We start from the raw sequence: 15,947 nt of genomic DNA, 5'->3' as shown, positions 1-15,947 counted from the left end.
CTGCTAACTGAATGTTAATTTCTCTACCATAAGCTGCATCCACAGAGGAGTATTTCTGTATGTAATAAGGCCCTTTTGAGTGGAAAAAATCATTCTGATTGGCTGGGCCTGGCTCCCCAGCGGGTGGGCCTATGCTCTCCAAGGCCCACCCATGGCTGCACCCCTGCCCGTCATGTGATATCCATAGATTAGAGACGAATTAATTTATTTCAATTGACTTATTTCCTTATATAAACTGTATCTCAGTAAAAACGTAGAAATTGTTACATTTATATTTTTGTTCCGTATATTAAGGTGGTGTGAAAAACTGCAGATCTACATAGAAAGGGGCCTGAATGGAGATGCACAACAAAAAGCATCCTTTATTTCCTTGTTACAAACAACCCAGCCCAAACAATGTTGTAGCGTTTTCACTCAGAGGACTTTTAACAAAGGCTCCTTTTTATCCGACTTCATCGCCCTCGTTGTTATATTGTGAAACCACCAGCTACATCAGATAAGCTAAAAATAATGGTTATATGAACACTCACAAAGCAGGTTGAAAGTTAGTGACAGGAAACCATGTGATGTTGAGAAGCAGCTGTCACAAATAACATAAGTAACTACACAGTCAGTCACTGCGTAGTTACAAAGATCGAAAAGTAATTTCAGTCAGGTTCATTGTCGGGTTAAAATTAAATAACAGCTCAATGTTTATTGAATTATTTGGGTTGTTTACAAAATGTGTCAGTACAGTCACAGTATCAATAGTATTATATAGCATTCAAAAGTGCAGGTAGGTAGCCTAGCTGTTAAGAAGACAAAAAGGTCACTGGTTTCGAACCCCCAAACTGACTAGGTAAAAACTCTGTCGATGTGCTCTTGAGCAAATTGCTCCTGTAAGTCACTCTGGATAAGAGTGTCTGCTAAATGACTAAAACATAAAAAGTGCTAGCCTTTTAGCATGTAATAAAATTAAACATCATAGAAAGCCTGAACCGAGAGGGGATTATATTACAAAATACAAACCAAAAAATAAACACCGTTTTCATAATATGTAGCTGAGTCCAGACTGGCTTATGTGGCAGAACAGAGTCATGGAAAAACACATGACCAGGACCTACCAACATAGAAAAACAAAATGGATGTGTTAGCCTACATGGTGTTCTGGTGGAGTTTTCATTTCCATCTAATACATGTTTAAAAACTCATGCAACAGCCTCCCAAATGGCCATACATAGAGCATGGTCTTATCTGGTAAAAATGAGTGCACACTACTTTATATAGGGAATAGGGTGCCATTTGGGACACAATACCTATTTCTTAAAAGCTATACATGATGATTGATACATATAGTTGACAGATTATCCTGGTCAGGAATAAGACATGTTTGTCATGTGAATGTGGATAAACCTGTCACTGACACCCTGTATTTACAAGTATGGGAAGATGACCATACCTCAATAATGCAGAGCACAATCACAGCAACTCCAGTGGCTAGGAAGTTCTCCTCAAACCAGGCCTTCAGCTTATTGTAACAACCCTGAGATGAAGAAGAGAAAACATTGCTGAGTGACAGATATGTTTTTTTTATGTACAGTACCAGTCAAAAGTTTGGACACACCTACTCATTACAGGGTTTTTCTTTATTTGTACTATTTTCTACATTGTAGAATAATAGTGAAGACATCAGAACTATGAAATAACACATATGGAATCATGTAGCCACCCTTTGCCTTGATGACAGCTTTGCACACGCTTGGTATTCTCTCAACCAGCTTCATGAGTTAGTCACCCGGAATGCTTTTCCAACAGGAATTCCCACATATGCTAAGCATTTTCCTTCCCACATATGCTTTTCCTTCACTCTGTCCTGTTGAAAAACAAATGATAGTCCCACTAAGCGCAAACCAGAAGTATGGTGTATCGCTGCAGAATGCCTTGAATCGAAATAAAATCACTGACAGTGTCACCAGCAAGGTACCCCCACACCTCCATCTCCACGCTTCACGGTGGGAACCACACATGCGGAGATCACAAAGACACGGTGGATTGAACCAAAAATCTCAAATTTAGACTCATCAGACCAAAGGACAGATTTCCACCGGTCTAATGTCCATTGCTTGTGTTTCTTGGACAAAGCAAGTCTCTTCTTCTTATTGGTGTCCCTCGGTAGTGGTTTCTTTGCAGCAATTCGACCATGAAGGCCTGATTCATGCAGTCTCCTCTGAACAGTTGATGTTGAGATGTGTCTGTTACTTGAACTCTGTGAAGCATTTATTTGGGCTGCAATTTCTGAGGCTGGTAACTCTAATGAACTTATCCTCTGCATTAGAGGTAACTCTGGGTCTTCCTTTCCTGTGGCTGTCCTCATGAGAGGCAGTTTCGTCATAGCGCTTGATGGTTTTTGTGACTGCACTTGAAGAAACTTTCAAAGTTCTTGACATTTTCCGGATTGACTGACCTTCGTGTCTTAAAGTAATGATGGACTGTAATTTCTCTTTGCTTATTTGAGCTGTTCTTGCCATAATATGGACTTGGTCTTTTACCAAATAGGGCTATCTCCTCTATACCACCCCTACCTTGTCACAACACAACTGATTGGCTCAATCGTATAAACACTTTTTTGGTTACTACATGATTCCATATGTGTTATTTCATAGTTTTGATGTCTTCAATATGATTCTACAATGTAGAAAATAGTAACAATTATTTTAAACCCTGTAATCAGTAGGTGTTTCCAAACTTTTGACTGGTACTCTAGTTTTATAGTTCAGTTCACTTGTTACCCACATGAAAGGATATTTAAAAAAATGTTAGTTGATTTTTTTATTTCACCTTTATTTAACCAGGTAGGCCAGTTGAGAACAAGTTCTCATTTACAACTACGACCTGGCCAAGATAAAGCATAGCAGCGCGACAAAAACAACAACACAGAGTTACACATAAACAAACGTACAGTCAATAACACAAAAGAAAAGAAAAATAGAAAGATCTTTGTACAGTGTATGCAAATGTAGAAGAGTAGGAAGGTAGGCAATAAATAGTCCAGAGGCAAAAATAATTACAATTTAGCATTAATACTGGAGTGATATATGTGCAGATGACGATGTGCAAGTAGAGATACTGGGGTGCAAAAGAGCAAGAAATAATATGGGGATGAGGTAGTCGGGTGTGCTATTTACAGATTGGCTGTGTAAAGGTACAGTGATTGGTAAGCTGCTCTGACAGCTGATGCTTAAAGTTAGAGAGGGAGATATAAGACTCCACCTTCAGTGATTTTTGCAGTACATTCCAGTCATTGGCAGTAGAGAACTGGAAGGATAGGCGGCCAAAGGAAGTGTTGGCTTTGGGGATGACCAGTGTAATATACCTGCTGGAGTGCGTGCTACGAGTGGGTGTTGCTATGGTGACCAATGAGCTGAGATAAGGCGGGGCTTTACCTAGCAAAGACTTATAGATGACCTGGAGCCAGTGGGATTGGCGACGGATATGTAGTGAGGGCCAGCCAATGAGAGCATACAGGTCGCAGTGGTGGGTAGTATATGGGGCTTTGGTGATAAAACTAATGGCACTGTGATAGACTCATCCAATTTGCTGAGTAGAGAGTTGGGGGCTATTTTCTAAATGACATCTCCGAAGTCAAGGATCGGTAGGATAGTCAGTTTTACGAGGGTATGTTTGGCAGCATGAGTGAAGGAGGCTTTGATGCGAAATAGGATGCCGATTCTAGATTTCATTTTGGATTGGTGACGCTTAATGTGAGTCTGGAAGGAGAGTTTACAGTCTAACCAGACACCTATGTATTTGTAGTCGTCCACATATTCTAGGTCAGAAGCGTCCAGAGTAGTGATGCTAGTTGGGCGGGAGGGTGTGCGCAGCAGTTGAAGAGCATGCACTTAGTTTTACTTGCTTTTAAAAGCAGTTGGAGGCCATGGAGGGAGTGTTGTATGGCATTGAAGCTCGTTTGGAGGTTTGTTAGCACAGTGTCCAAAGAAGGGCCAGATGTATATAGAATGGTGTCGTCTGTGTAGAGGTGGATCAGAGAATCACCAGCAGCAAGGGCGACATCATTGATATGTACAGAGAAAAGAGTCGGCCTGAGAATTGAGCTCTGTGGCACCCCCATAGAGACTGCCAGAGGTCCGGACAACAGGCCCTGCCGATTTGACACACTGAACTCTATCTGAGAAGTAGTTGGTAAACCAGGCAAGCAGTCATTTGAGAAGCCAAGGCTATTGAGTATGCCGATAAGAATGCGGTGATTGACAGAGTCGAAAGCCTTGGCCAGGTCGATGAAGACGGCTGCACAGTACTGTCTTTTATCGATGCCGGTTATGATATTGTTTAGGACCTTGAGCGTGACTGAGGTGCACCCGTGACCAGATCGGAAACCATATTGCATGGTGGAGAAGGTACGGTGGGATTCGAAATGGTCGGTTATCTGTTTATTAACTTGGCTTTCGAAGATTTTAGAAAAGGCAGGACAGGATGGATATAGGTCTATAACAGTTTGGGTCTAAGGTGTCTCTCCCTTTGAAGAGGGGAAGACCATTATGTGGTACCATTCCATTTCAATTCCAGTCAATTCAGAAAGTAAACCAAATTCTAATTCCAAATCAAAATGTTCTTCATTGAAAAGCATTGAAGGGAATTGGAAATGGAATTTCCGTGTACTTCCTGAATTGACCTCAAGCCTGGCAGCGTATCTCTTTCCAGTATACCGGCTGATTGAGGTCACATTGGGTCTTGGAGCAGCAGGACGCAGGCACTTTATCCTTCCAGTCACTTGAGTTATGGACCCCACAGCACTGGAACTACATGTATGTAATAGAATTAAACATGACAAAAGCAGTGTTATCAACACATGAAACAACATCACATTTCCACACACTTTTGTTCACATGCCTGGGAGGGCTAAAGAGGGAGTCTACATGTTTCATTGTAAAGTCTCAGTGTCTCCCTATAAGACCTGGTCATGTCACTATATAGTACATAGGGTACCATTTGGGACACACACTAAATGTTTCTTATATATATATATACTGCTCAAAAAAATAAAGGGACACTTAAACAACACAATGTAACTCCAAGTCAATCACACTTCTGTGAAATCAAACTGTCCAGTTAGGAAGCAACACTGATTGACAATAAATTTCACATGCTGTTGTGCAAATGGAATAGACAACAGGTGGAAATTATAGGCAATTAGCAAGATACCCCCAATAAAGGAGTGGTTCTGCAGGTGGTAACCACAGACCACTTCTCAGTTCCTATGCTTCCTGGCTGATGTTTTGGTCACTTTTGAATGCTGGCGGTGCTTTCACTCTAGTGGTAACATGAGACGGAGTCTACAACCCACACAAGTGGCTCAGGTAGTGCAGCTCATCCAGGATGGCACATCAATGCGAGCTGTGGCAAGAAGGTTTGCTGTGTCTGTCAGCGTAGTGTTCAGAGCATGGAGGCGCTACCAGGAGACAGGCCAGTACATCAGGAGACGTGGAGGAGGCCGTAGGAGGGCAACAACCCAGCAGCAGGACCGCTACCTCTGCCTTTGTGCAAGGAGGAGCACTGCCAGAGCCCTGCAAAATGACCTCCAGCAGGCCACAAATATGCATGTGTCTGCTCAAACGGTCAGAAACAGACTCCATGAGGGTGGTATGAGGGCCCGACATCCACAGGTTGGGGTTGTGCTTACAGCCCAACACCGTGCAGAATGTTTGACATTTGCCAGAGAACACCAAGATTGGCAAATTTGCCACTGGCGCCCTGTGCTCTTCACAGATGAAAGCAGGTTCACACTGAGCACATGTGACAGACGTGACAGTCTGGAGACGCCGTGGAGAACGTTCTGCTGCCTGCAACATCCTCCAGCATGACCGGTTTGGCGGTGGGTCAGTCATGGTGTGGGGTGGCATTTCTTTGGGGGACCGCACAGCCCTCCATGTGCTTGCCAGAGGTAGCCTGACTGCCATTAGGTACCGAGATGAGATCCTCAGACCCCTTGTGAGAGCGTATGCTGGTGCGGTTGGCCCTGGGTTCCTCCTAATGCAAGACAATGCTAGACCTCATGTGGCTGGAGTGTGTCAGCAGTTCCTGCAAGAGGAAGGCATTGATGCTATGGACTGGCCCGCCCGTTCCCCAGACCTGAATCCAATTGAGCACATCTGGGACATCATGTCTCGCTCCATCCACCAACGCCACGTTGCACCACAGACTGTCCAGGAGTTGGCGGATGCTTTAGTCCAGGTCTGGGAGGAGATCCCTCAGGAGACCATCCGCCACCTCATCAGGAGCATGCCCAGGCGTTGTAGGGAGGTCATACAGGCACGTGGAGGCCACACACACTACTGAGCCTCATTTTGACTTGTTTTAAGGACATTACATCAAAGTTGGATCAGCCTGTAGTGTGGTTTTCCACTTTAATTTTGAGTGTGACACCAAATCCAGACCTCCATGTGTTGATAAATTGGATTTCCATTGATTATTTTTGTGTGATTTTGTTGTCAGCACATTCAACTATGTAAAGATAAAAGTATTTAATAAGATTATTTCATTCATTCAGATCTAGGATGTGTTATTTTAGTATTCCCTTAATTTTTTTGAGCAGTGTATTTCACAGCACACGCTCACCGTGGTCTGAATGATGTCCCAGTCGCCCGTGCTCATTGTTGAATTCCCACCTTTAGCTGGTTCCCGGGACTTCTCCAGACTGTCTGTGAGATCCCTCTGTAGGAAGCTGTCAATCTAAGCACACACATGAATTATTTGGCAGTATGAACATCTCTTAAAACGCTACCTGATTATCTCCTATCATCTTTGAGCTTTCCTCACAACAATGGCCCTCTCTCAATCCCTGATGTTCCTCATGTAAATTAGTAATGTATTAAAGTTCTCTTCTTCACTTCATTTTCTGTCACCCCTCTCAAATCTCCTCCCAACATCCCAGTGCCCATCTGTTATATCTTACCTTGTTCTCATATAAAAGCAGTAGAAAGGCTGCAGTCAGCTCCACCAACATCAGAATGAACAGCAGGATGAAAAACTGAAAATCAAGAAAGTACAAGTGTTTGTAAGTCATTTTAATTAAAGCAAGGACAGTGAATGATCCCCACCTGGGCAAAAACTGGTTGACTCAATGTTATTTACACGTCATTTCAACCCAAAAATTCAATGTGATGACATAGAATCAATGTGGAAAACTGATTGGATTTGAAAAAATTCATCAACGGCAGGGAATTTTGTCTTTTTTTTCACCCAACTTTTAACTTAAATCCAACGACAGGGTGACATTGTTGGATGATTTCATGTTGAATTCATGTTAGACAACTCAACCAAATGTAAATCAAAACTAGACGTTGAACTGATGTCTGTGCCCAGTGGGATGAGACCAATGTCTCTAAAAAATATGAAATTATGTCAAATGTGAGACCTACAGTGACAAGGAGACAGTGGTTCTCTTTCAGGGCCCCCAGGAACCCCAGGAAGGACACACAGGTCATGATGATGCCGGTGATGAAGAGCATGTTGGCAATGTTCAGGGAGGACAGGGACGGGATGAGAGACGACACCTTAGAGTTCATCATCATGAGCACTCCAAAACCAAACCCTGCCGTTCCACAGATCTGACAACAACCAAATCACAACAGCATGTGTTCAACATACAGTACCAGTCAAAAGTTTGGACACACCTACTCATTCAAGGGTTTTTCTTTATTTTAAGATTTTCTACATTTTAGAATAATCGTGAAGATATCAAAACTATGAAATAACACATATGGAATAATGTAGTACCAAAAAAACTGTTAAACAAATTAAAATATTTATATTTGAGATTCCTCAAAGTAGCCACCCTTTGCCTTGATGTCAGCTTTGCATACTCTTGGCATTCTCTCAACCAGTTTCATGAGGTAGTCACCTGGAATGCATTTCAATTAACAGGTGTACCTTCTTTTCTTGTCAATGCATTTGAGCCAATCAGTTGTGTTGTGACAAGGTAAGGGTGGTATACAGAAGACAGCCCTATTTGGTAAAAGACCAAGTCCATATTATGGCAAGAAAAGCTCAAATAAGCAAAGAGAAACGACAGTCCATCATTACTTTAAGACACGAAGGTCAGTCAATCCGGAAAATTTCAAGAACTTTGAACGTTTCTTCAAGTGCAGTCACAAAAACAATCAAGCGCTATGATGAAACTGCCTCTCATGAGGACAGCCACAGGAAAGGAAGACCCAGAGTTACCTCTGGTGCAGAGGATAAGTTCATTAAGAGTTACCAGCCTCAGAAATTGCAGCCCAAATAAATGCTTCACAAGAGGTCAAGTAACAGACACAACTCAGCATTAACTGGTTCCCACTTAGAATTCAAGGCACACTTAACCAGCATGGCTACCACAGCATTCTTGCAGCGATACACCATCCCATCTGATATGCGCTTAGTGGGACTATCATTTGTTTTTCAATAGGACAATGACTCAACAGACCTCAAAAGACAGTACTGTGCAGCCGTCTTCATCGACCTGGCCAAGGCTTTCGACTCTGTCAATCACCGTATTCTTATCGGCATACTCAATAGCCTTGGTTTTTCTAATGACTGCCTTGCCTGGTTCACCAACTACTTTGCAGACAGAGTTCAGTGTGTCAAATCGGAAGGCATGTTGTCCGGACCTCTGGCAGTCTCTATGGGGGTACCACAGGGTTCAATTCTCGGGCCGACTCTTTTCTCTGTATATATCAATGATGTCGCTCTTGCTGCGGGCGATTCCCTGATCCACCTCTACGCAGACGACACCATTCTGTATACATCTGGCCCTTCCTTGGACACTGTGCTAACTAACCTCCAAACGAGCTTCAATGCCATACAACTCTCCTTCCGTGGCCTCCAACTGCTCTTAAACACTAGTAAAACCAAATGCATGCTTTTCAACCGTTCGCTGCCTGCACCCGCCCGCCGGACTAGCATCATCACCCTGGACGGTTCCGACCTAGAATATGTGGACCACTACAAATACCTAGGTGTCTGGCTAGACTGTAAACTCTCCTTCCAGACTCACATTAAACATCTCCAATCCAAAATCAAATCTAGAATCGGCTTTCTATTTCGCAACAAAGCCTCCTTCACTCACGCCGCCAAACTTACCCTAGTAAAACTGACTATCCTACCGATCCTCGACTTCGGCGATGTCATCTACAAAATAGCTTCTTCCAATACTCTACTCAGCAAACTGGATGCAGTCTATCACAGTGCCATCCGTTTTGTTACCAAATCACCTTATACCACCCACTACTGCGACCTATATGCTCTAGTCGGCTGGCCCTCGCTACATATTCGTCGCCAGACCCACTGGCTCCAGGTCATCTATAAGACTATGCTTGGTAAAGCTCCACCTTATCTCAGTTCACTGGTCACAATAACAACACTCACCCGTAGCACACGTTCCAGCAGGTATATCTCACTGATCATCCCCAAAGCCAACACCTCATTTGGCCGCTTTTCATTCCAGTTCTCTGCTGCCAGTGATTGAACGAATTGCAAAAATCGCTGAAGTTGGAGACTTATTTCCCTCACCAACTTTAACCTCTAGAGGACCCCTTCAAGATAAAATCCCGTTAATGGGATTGGTTGGACAACAACCAGTGAGATAGCACGGCGCAAAATAAAAAATAAAAAATCTAAAATTTAAAATTAATGTATTATACGGCATTTTAAAGATACTCTACTCGTTAATCCAATCACATTGTCCGATTTCAAAAAGGCTTTATGGTGAAAGCAAAACATTAGATTATTTTAGGATAGCACATTAGCAAAAAAAAGGCATTTTCCAAGCACGGATAGTCTTCACAAAACCAGATATACAGCTAAAATTAAGCACTAACCTTTGACAATCTTCATCAGATGACACTCCTAGGACATCATGTTAGACAATACATGCATTTTTTGTTCGATCAAGTTCATATTTATATCCAAAATCCCAATTTTTACATTGGCGCGTGACGTTCAGAACATGTTTTCTCCCCATAACTTCCGGTGAATAGGCACATACATTTACAGAAGAACTCATAAACGTTGACAAATTATTTAAAGAATCCGAGATAATCTACTCCTTTATGCAACCACTTTGTCAGATTTCAAAATAACTTTACGGAAAAAGAACATTGTTCAATATTCTGAGTACAGAACTTAGCCTTCAGTGCTAAGCTATACAGTTAGCCTACAACCACGGCGTCGACAAATCTCTAAAAATATGTTCAAAATATTTTCTTACCTTTGCTGATCTTCGGCGGAATGCACTCGGAAGGGCTCCCACTTCCACTAGAAATGTTCATTTGTTCTGCAAAGTCCATCATTTATTTCCAAATACGTCCGTTTTGTTGACCCATCCAGCACACTTTACAATGCCATGTGGCGCAAATCCATAGACGAAATGGTCAAAAGTTCCATTACCGTTTATAGAAACACGTCAAACGATGTTTACAATCAATCCTTTAGGGTATTTTTTAACGTAAAATTGCGATAATTTTACAACCAGGCAATAGGTATTCATCCCAGAAGAAAAATAAAAAATAATGAAGTCACATGCACGCGCGTCATAAGACACCTGTCCTCAGACTGGCCAGTGATTGACTGAGCCACAATTTTCTGCCCGGTAACAGGTAACGGATGAAACCAGTTCCTAAAGATTGTTGACAGCCAATGGAAGAGTTAGGAGGTGCATCGTAAATCCTATGTCACTGTAGTTTTTCAAGGGATTCAAAAGAAAAACTACATTTCTAATTTCTCCCACTTCCTGATTCAATTTTCTCAGGTTTTTGCCTGCCATATGAGTTCTGTTATACTCACAGACACCATTCAAACAGTTTTAGAAACTTCAGAGTGTTTTCTATCAAAATATACTAATAATATGCATATTCTATTTTCTGGGCCAGAGTAGTAACCTGTTTAAATTGGGTACGTTTTTCATCCGGCCGTGAAAATACTGCCCCCTAGCCCCAACAGGTTTTAAACATCAGCTATCTGAGCAGCTAACCGATCGCTGCAGCTGTACATAGCCCATCTGTACATTGCCCACCCTATCTACCTACCTCATCCCTTACTGTTTTTATTTTATTTACTTTTCTGCTCTTTTGCACACCAGTATCTCTACATGCACATCTTCATATGCTCATTTATCACTCCAGTGTTAATCTGCTAAATTGTAATTATTTGCTCCTATGGCCTATTTATTGCCTACCTCCTCATGCCTTTTGCACACACTATATAGACTTTCTTTTTTCTACTGTATCATTGACTTGTTTATTGTGTTATTGGCTTGTTTGTTTACTCCATGTGTAACTCTGTATTGTTGTCTGTGTCACACTGCTTTGCTTTATCTTGGCCAGGTCACAGTTGTAAATGAGAACTTGTTCTCAACTTGCCTACCTGGTTAAATAAAGGTGAAATAAAAATAAAAATAAAATATTGACCAAGAAGGAGAGTGATGGAGCGCTGCATCAGATGACCTGGCCTCCACAATCACCCGACCTCAATCCAATTGAAATGGTTTCGGATGAGTTGGACCGCAGAGTGAAGGAAAAGCAGCCAACAATGGCTCAGCATATGTGGGAACTCCTTCAAGACTGTTGCAAAAGCATTCCAGATGAAGCTGGTTGAGAGAATGTCAAGAGTGTGCAAAGCTTAACAAAGGGTGGCTACTTGGAAGAATCTCAAATATAAAATATATTTTGATTTGTTTAACAATTTTTTGGTTACTACATGATTCCATATGTTATTTAATAGTTTTGATGTCTTAATTGTTATTCTACAATGTAGAATAATCTGTGCCAATATATCCTCCAAACACCGGCTTCGAGGGCATAATCACTTTTATACAAGGGGTTACCAACATATTTTCATTAAAAACGTTATTTTGATGAATTTATTCATACAATTTCATCCTTCCACAAGATATAGTCCCGACACAAATCTAGGGTTGCTGCCCAAGCCGGCTGGTCGTTTGTTCTATCATTTCGGTTGCTAGAGACGCGACCCAGCCATCCAGTCTTTTTGTTCTGTATCTATGGACGCGACCCAGCCATCCAGTCTTTTTGTTCTGTACCTATGGACCCGACCCAGTCGTTAAGTCTTTTTGTTCTGTATCTATGGACGCAACCCAGTCGTTCGTTGTAAATTTTCCATTGCCATACTGGCTGGCAACTTTCTTATCTTATCCATTGCTTACTAGCTAGCCAACTACGGCTAACAATCACGTCAAAAAGTGCATCAAGAATAACAGCAAAGAAGCCGCATTTGCATTTGTTCAAGCTGTTTTCTAGTGACATTTATTTAAATAACAATCAGCTAATGAGGCGCGATTTCACCTGGCATAGAAAATGTGCTCTCTTGTCTGGACACTATTGTTCAAAGGCGCTAGCCAACAACACAGCTAACACAACCACTTCAAACGGAAGCTGGAAAGACCGCAAGCTAGCTGCATTTCGTTTCGTTTTACCTTTTTTCAATTGACATTTCTTTGTATACATCTATAAATAGGATACCAGCTGATTCATGATTTCAACTGGCAGAGAACCGCCGCCTGCCTGTCTGTCTGTCTCGTCACGACACGTTCATTACCATGGGATAGCTGGAGATCGAATTTGAATATTGAAGCAATGTTGCAAATGTCGGAGAGACAGACAGCAAGTTTTATGCAAATCTCCGCTTTTGAAAACTAAATGTTAGTCTAAAAAAAAGTCAGATGGAACAGAGTAAATAGGCATTTTAAAGTCATAGATTTAGCCGGTGGTAACTTGTGGAATAGACACCAGCTGGAATGTGATAAATGTACACTGAAATATTGAACATGGGTTTTTATCTCATTGAGGGAAGGAAGAATAGAAGGTAACAGATGGATGTTTGGGATACGTACAAAGCACAAGAAGTTAACCACACACATGGTGTATTTCAAACACTTGAGGCAATTTTGAGCCATTTCCCAGAAGTACGTTAAGACCTGAAAAAACAAAACAAGAGACAGATAAACACACAATGTGCCAACAGATCAATGAAAAGCGTGTCTTTAACACAGAAACCATCAGTGAAAACAGCAACATACCATACCACACAAAACTGTGAGGACACCTCTGAGTCAGATTTGTATTTTGTTCATCTAAAGAAATGAGAAGGAGCATGGAACCATTGTCTGAGACTGAGTAGTGAGGCCATAAAGTGTCACACAGTATGAGGAAATGAGCATGCTTTATCTGGTTTCCTGTGTATAATACTTCATTTAAATTTACCCAGGGGACCAGGCTGGTTTTCATCATAGTTTTTACCCTGATGTTTAGACCAAGACAGTTTGATATCGATTTAGTCTTTGAGGAAATATCTGTGGAAGTAAACCAACATCATAACAATATTTCATTCAACTGTGGGATGAATGTGTGTAGAATTGTACACCTTCTTCAGGTTAATATACTGAACAAAAATGTAAACGCAACATGGAACAATTTCAATGATTTTACTGAGTTACAGTCCACATAAGGAAATCAGTCAACTGAAAAAAATTCATTAGGCCCTAATCCATGGATTTCACATGACTTGGAAGGGGCACAGCCATGGGTGGGCATAGGCCCACCCACTTGGGAGCCAGGCCCAGCCAATCAGAATATGTTTTTCCCCACTAAAGGGCTTTATTACAGACAGCAATACTCCTCATCAGTTGTCTGGGTGGCTGGTCTCAGACGAACCCGCAGGTGAAGAAGCCGGATGTGGAGGTCCTGGGCTGGCGTGGATACACGCGGTCGGCGGTTGTGAGGCCGGTTGGAAGTACTGCCAAATTCTCTAAAATGACGTTGGAGGTGGCTTATGGTAGAGAAATTAACATTAAATTCTCTGGCAACAGCTCTGGTGGACATTCCTGCAATCAGCATGCCATTTGCACGCTCCCTCAAAACTTGAGACATCTGTGGAATTATGTTGTGTGACAAAACAACACATTTTAGATTGGCCTTTTTTGTTCCCAGCACAAGGTGCACCTGTGTGTAATGATCATGCTGTTTAATCAGCTTCTTGATATGCCACACCTGTCAGGTGGATGGATTATCTTGGCGAAGGAGAAATGCTCACTAACAGGGATATAAACATATTTCTGCACAAATTTTGAGAAAAATAAGCTTTTTGTGCGTATGGAAAATTTCTGGGATGTTTTATTTAATCTAATGAAACATGGGACCAACACTTACATGTTGCGTTGATATTTTTGTTCAGTAATATGTGTCCAACCCAATATCACCCTCATCCTCTGAAACCATGCTGTGTCTGTAATTGATAAACATAATGAAATGAAACTGTTTCAATGTCAAATTTAAAATGTACTTAATTTCCTCCTTGACATTCAAGCTAATTTCAATTACTGCCAAACGACCTCTAAGAGTCTAAGAAACCCCAAACTACCCTACCTTTCTTGTTATACCACATTTATAAAATGTCTTCAAATAGATGTTTTCAATAATACTGACAACATTACATTTTAGATTGTTCTCAGACAAGGTTTAATAAGTTATTGTTACTCTCTCTTTATAAACCCATGACCAATGTCTCTTATCCCTTGGTTAGCTATGTCTAGATCAATAGACACATGCAGTAAGTCACTCATGACAATCAAAATACAATCAAATGTCCTCTTTGTTTTATAACCAATAAAATATAACTTTCAATTAAAGATGATGACATTGAGACATCATTAAATTTCTGTGAGAATGGTATCAATTGAGCTTTAGTGAATTAAGAAAATGTCAACATTGTGTTTACCTTGTCAGTTGAAATAGTGATACAAGTGTAACTCAAGCCCAATACCCTCTACAATACGTTGTTTAGAGGATGTACTGCTCCTTTGACTTTACCGTACTGGTAGTTTCCATTCTCATTAGACTCTGAAGGCAAGGGGTTTGTCAGTTCATTCTACTTCCTTATTCTGGGGCACACTGGGAAAAATCTATACTGAGAACGTGTGCCATGCATTTTAAACTAGCAAAAGGAAACACAAAAGGTCTAAAGTTGTGGTAACCCTTTTCTACCAGTGGAGGGGAATTTGGCACCTATGTTTTCAACTATAAATAACCAATGATCAAAAAATATTTTCTGAAGTAAAAACTGACTCACTGTTGTTTCAATCATGCCTACTCTGTAAGAGTGAAAATGTGCTATGCACATCCACATTTTGAGAGGTATGGTTTAATGGTTTAATACACAGGTAGGAGCAGTCAAAAATTGAGATGACTATTGTTTACATACATTTTTTTCTGTAAGTTTTAAACAATCCCTATAACATACACATATATTAGTCTCTCAGGTGAGATTCATCCAGAATGAAATCAAAAGATGAATATACAGAATGATACCTGAAAATGGCTCAGTCTCAATGGCAACTGTTCTTGTCAGATGCTTGGTCATTATGCTAAGTACTCATAACATAACTGCTCTCAAAAAAGGTACCCGATTGCTTTGTGTTCTATTTACAGACAAAGTGAAGGAGATCCTGTATTGCGCAATAAGCCAGTTGAAAGTCATGGGTTCTTCTTTTACTTGTAACCATATCCATTACGACTGAAGTGTCAGAAGATGGGGACGGTGAAACACAGGCAAATCAACTGCAAACAATAACAGAAACATGTTTTGGATGCACAGTCAGCACATTTGAACTAAGACCACAAACAGTCTTATAGACTAAGGAAGAGGAAACAGGCTCAGTAGAATGAAGAAGATGGTGAGAATCACATTGGCATCCTACTCCCTATATATAGTGCATTACTTTTGACCAGGGTCGATAGGGCTTTAGTCAGAAGTTGTGCACTATATTGGGAATAGAGTGCCATTTGGGACACACATTGAACCAAATAAGTAAAAGCGTAGAAAGTGTACTGTACCTGCAGAATGAACAGGGGGACGACGCCTGCTCCAGTGCTGAGAAAGTTCCTTCCCAGTTCCTGAGC

General features: G+C 41.3%; 1 protein-coding gene across 4 annotated transcripts; it reads right to left on the bottom strand.

Moving 5' to 3' along the window:
• Window positions 1-663: 663 nt before the first annotated feature.
• On the bottom strand, window positions 664-15,375 carry LOC115200392 (leukocyte surface antigen CD53-like). 4 transcript variants are annotated; one of them, XM_029763429.1, is made up of 8 exons: window positions 15,357-15,375; window positions 12,884-12,967; window positions 7,416-7,604; window positions 6,950-7,024; window positions 6,613-6,726; window positions 4,704-4,796; window positions 1,439-1,522; window positions 664-1,099 (listed from the first exon to the last, which is right to left on the bottom strand). In XM_029763429.1, the coding sequence occupies exons 2-8, from the start codon at window positions 12,944-12,946 to the stop codon at window positions 1,028-1,030; spliced, it is 690 nt and encodes a 229-aa protein (XP_029619289.1). In that variant the 5' UTR covers window positions 12,947-12,967; window positions 15,357-15,375; the 3' UTR covers window positions 664-1,027. The 4 variants fall into 4 exon arrangements, with proteins under 4 accessions (XP_029619289.1, XP_029619287.1, XP_029619286.1 ...); XM_029763427.1 differs by lacking the exon at window positions 15,357-15,375 and adding an exon at window positions 14,199-14,869; XM_029763426.1 differs by lacking the exon at window positions 15,357-15,375 and adding an exon at window positions 14,767-14,869.
• Between the last annotated feature and the right edge of the window lie 572 nt (window positions 15,376-15,947).

The sequence above is a fragment of the Salmo trutta genome, chromosome 9 (assembly GCF_901001165.1).
Source record: "Salmo trutta chromosome 9, fSalTru1.1, whole genome shotgun sequence".
Taxonomy (NCBI): Eukaryota; Metazoa; Chordata; class Actinopteri; order Salmoniformes; family Salmonidae; genus Salmo; species Salmo trutta.
The sequence above is the reverse complement of the archived record's forward strand: the minus strand, read 5'-3'. Positions and strand labels throughout refer to the sequence as shown.

Coding starts and splice junctions, on each gene's coding strand:
- LOC115200392 (XM_029763429.1), bottom strand. CDS start 12,946: ATGGCTCAAAATTGCCTCAAGTGTTTGAAATACACCATGTGTGTGGTT. Junction 7,605..12,883: donor TGGTTAACTTCTTGTGCTTT/GTACGTATCCCA, acceptor GGTTGTTGTCAG/ATCTGTGGAACGGCAGGGTT. Junction 7,025..7,415: donor ACCACTGTCTCCTTGTCACT/GTAGGTCTCACA, acceptor CTTGATTTTCAG/TTTTTCATCCTGCTGTTCAT.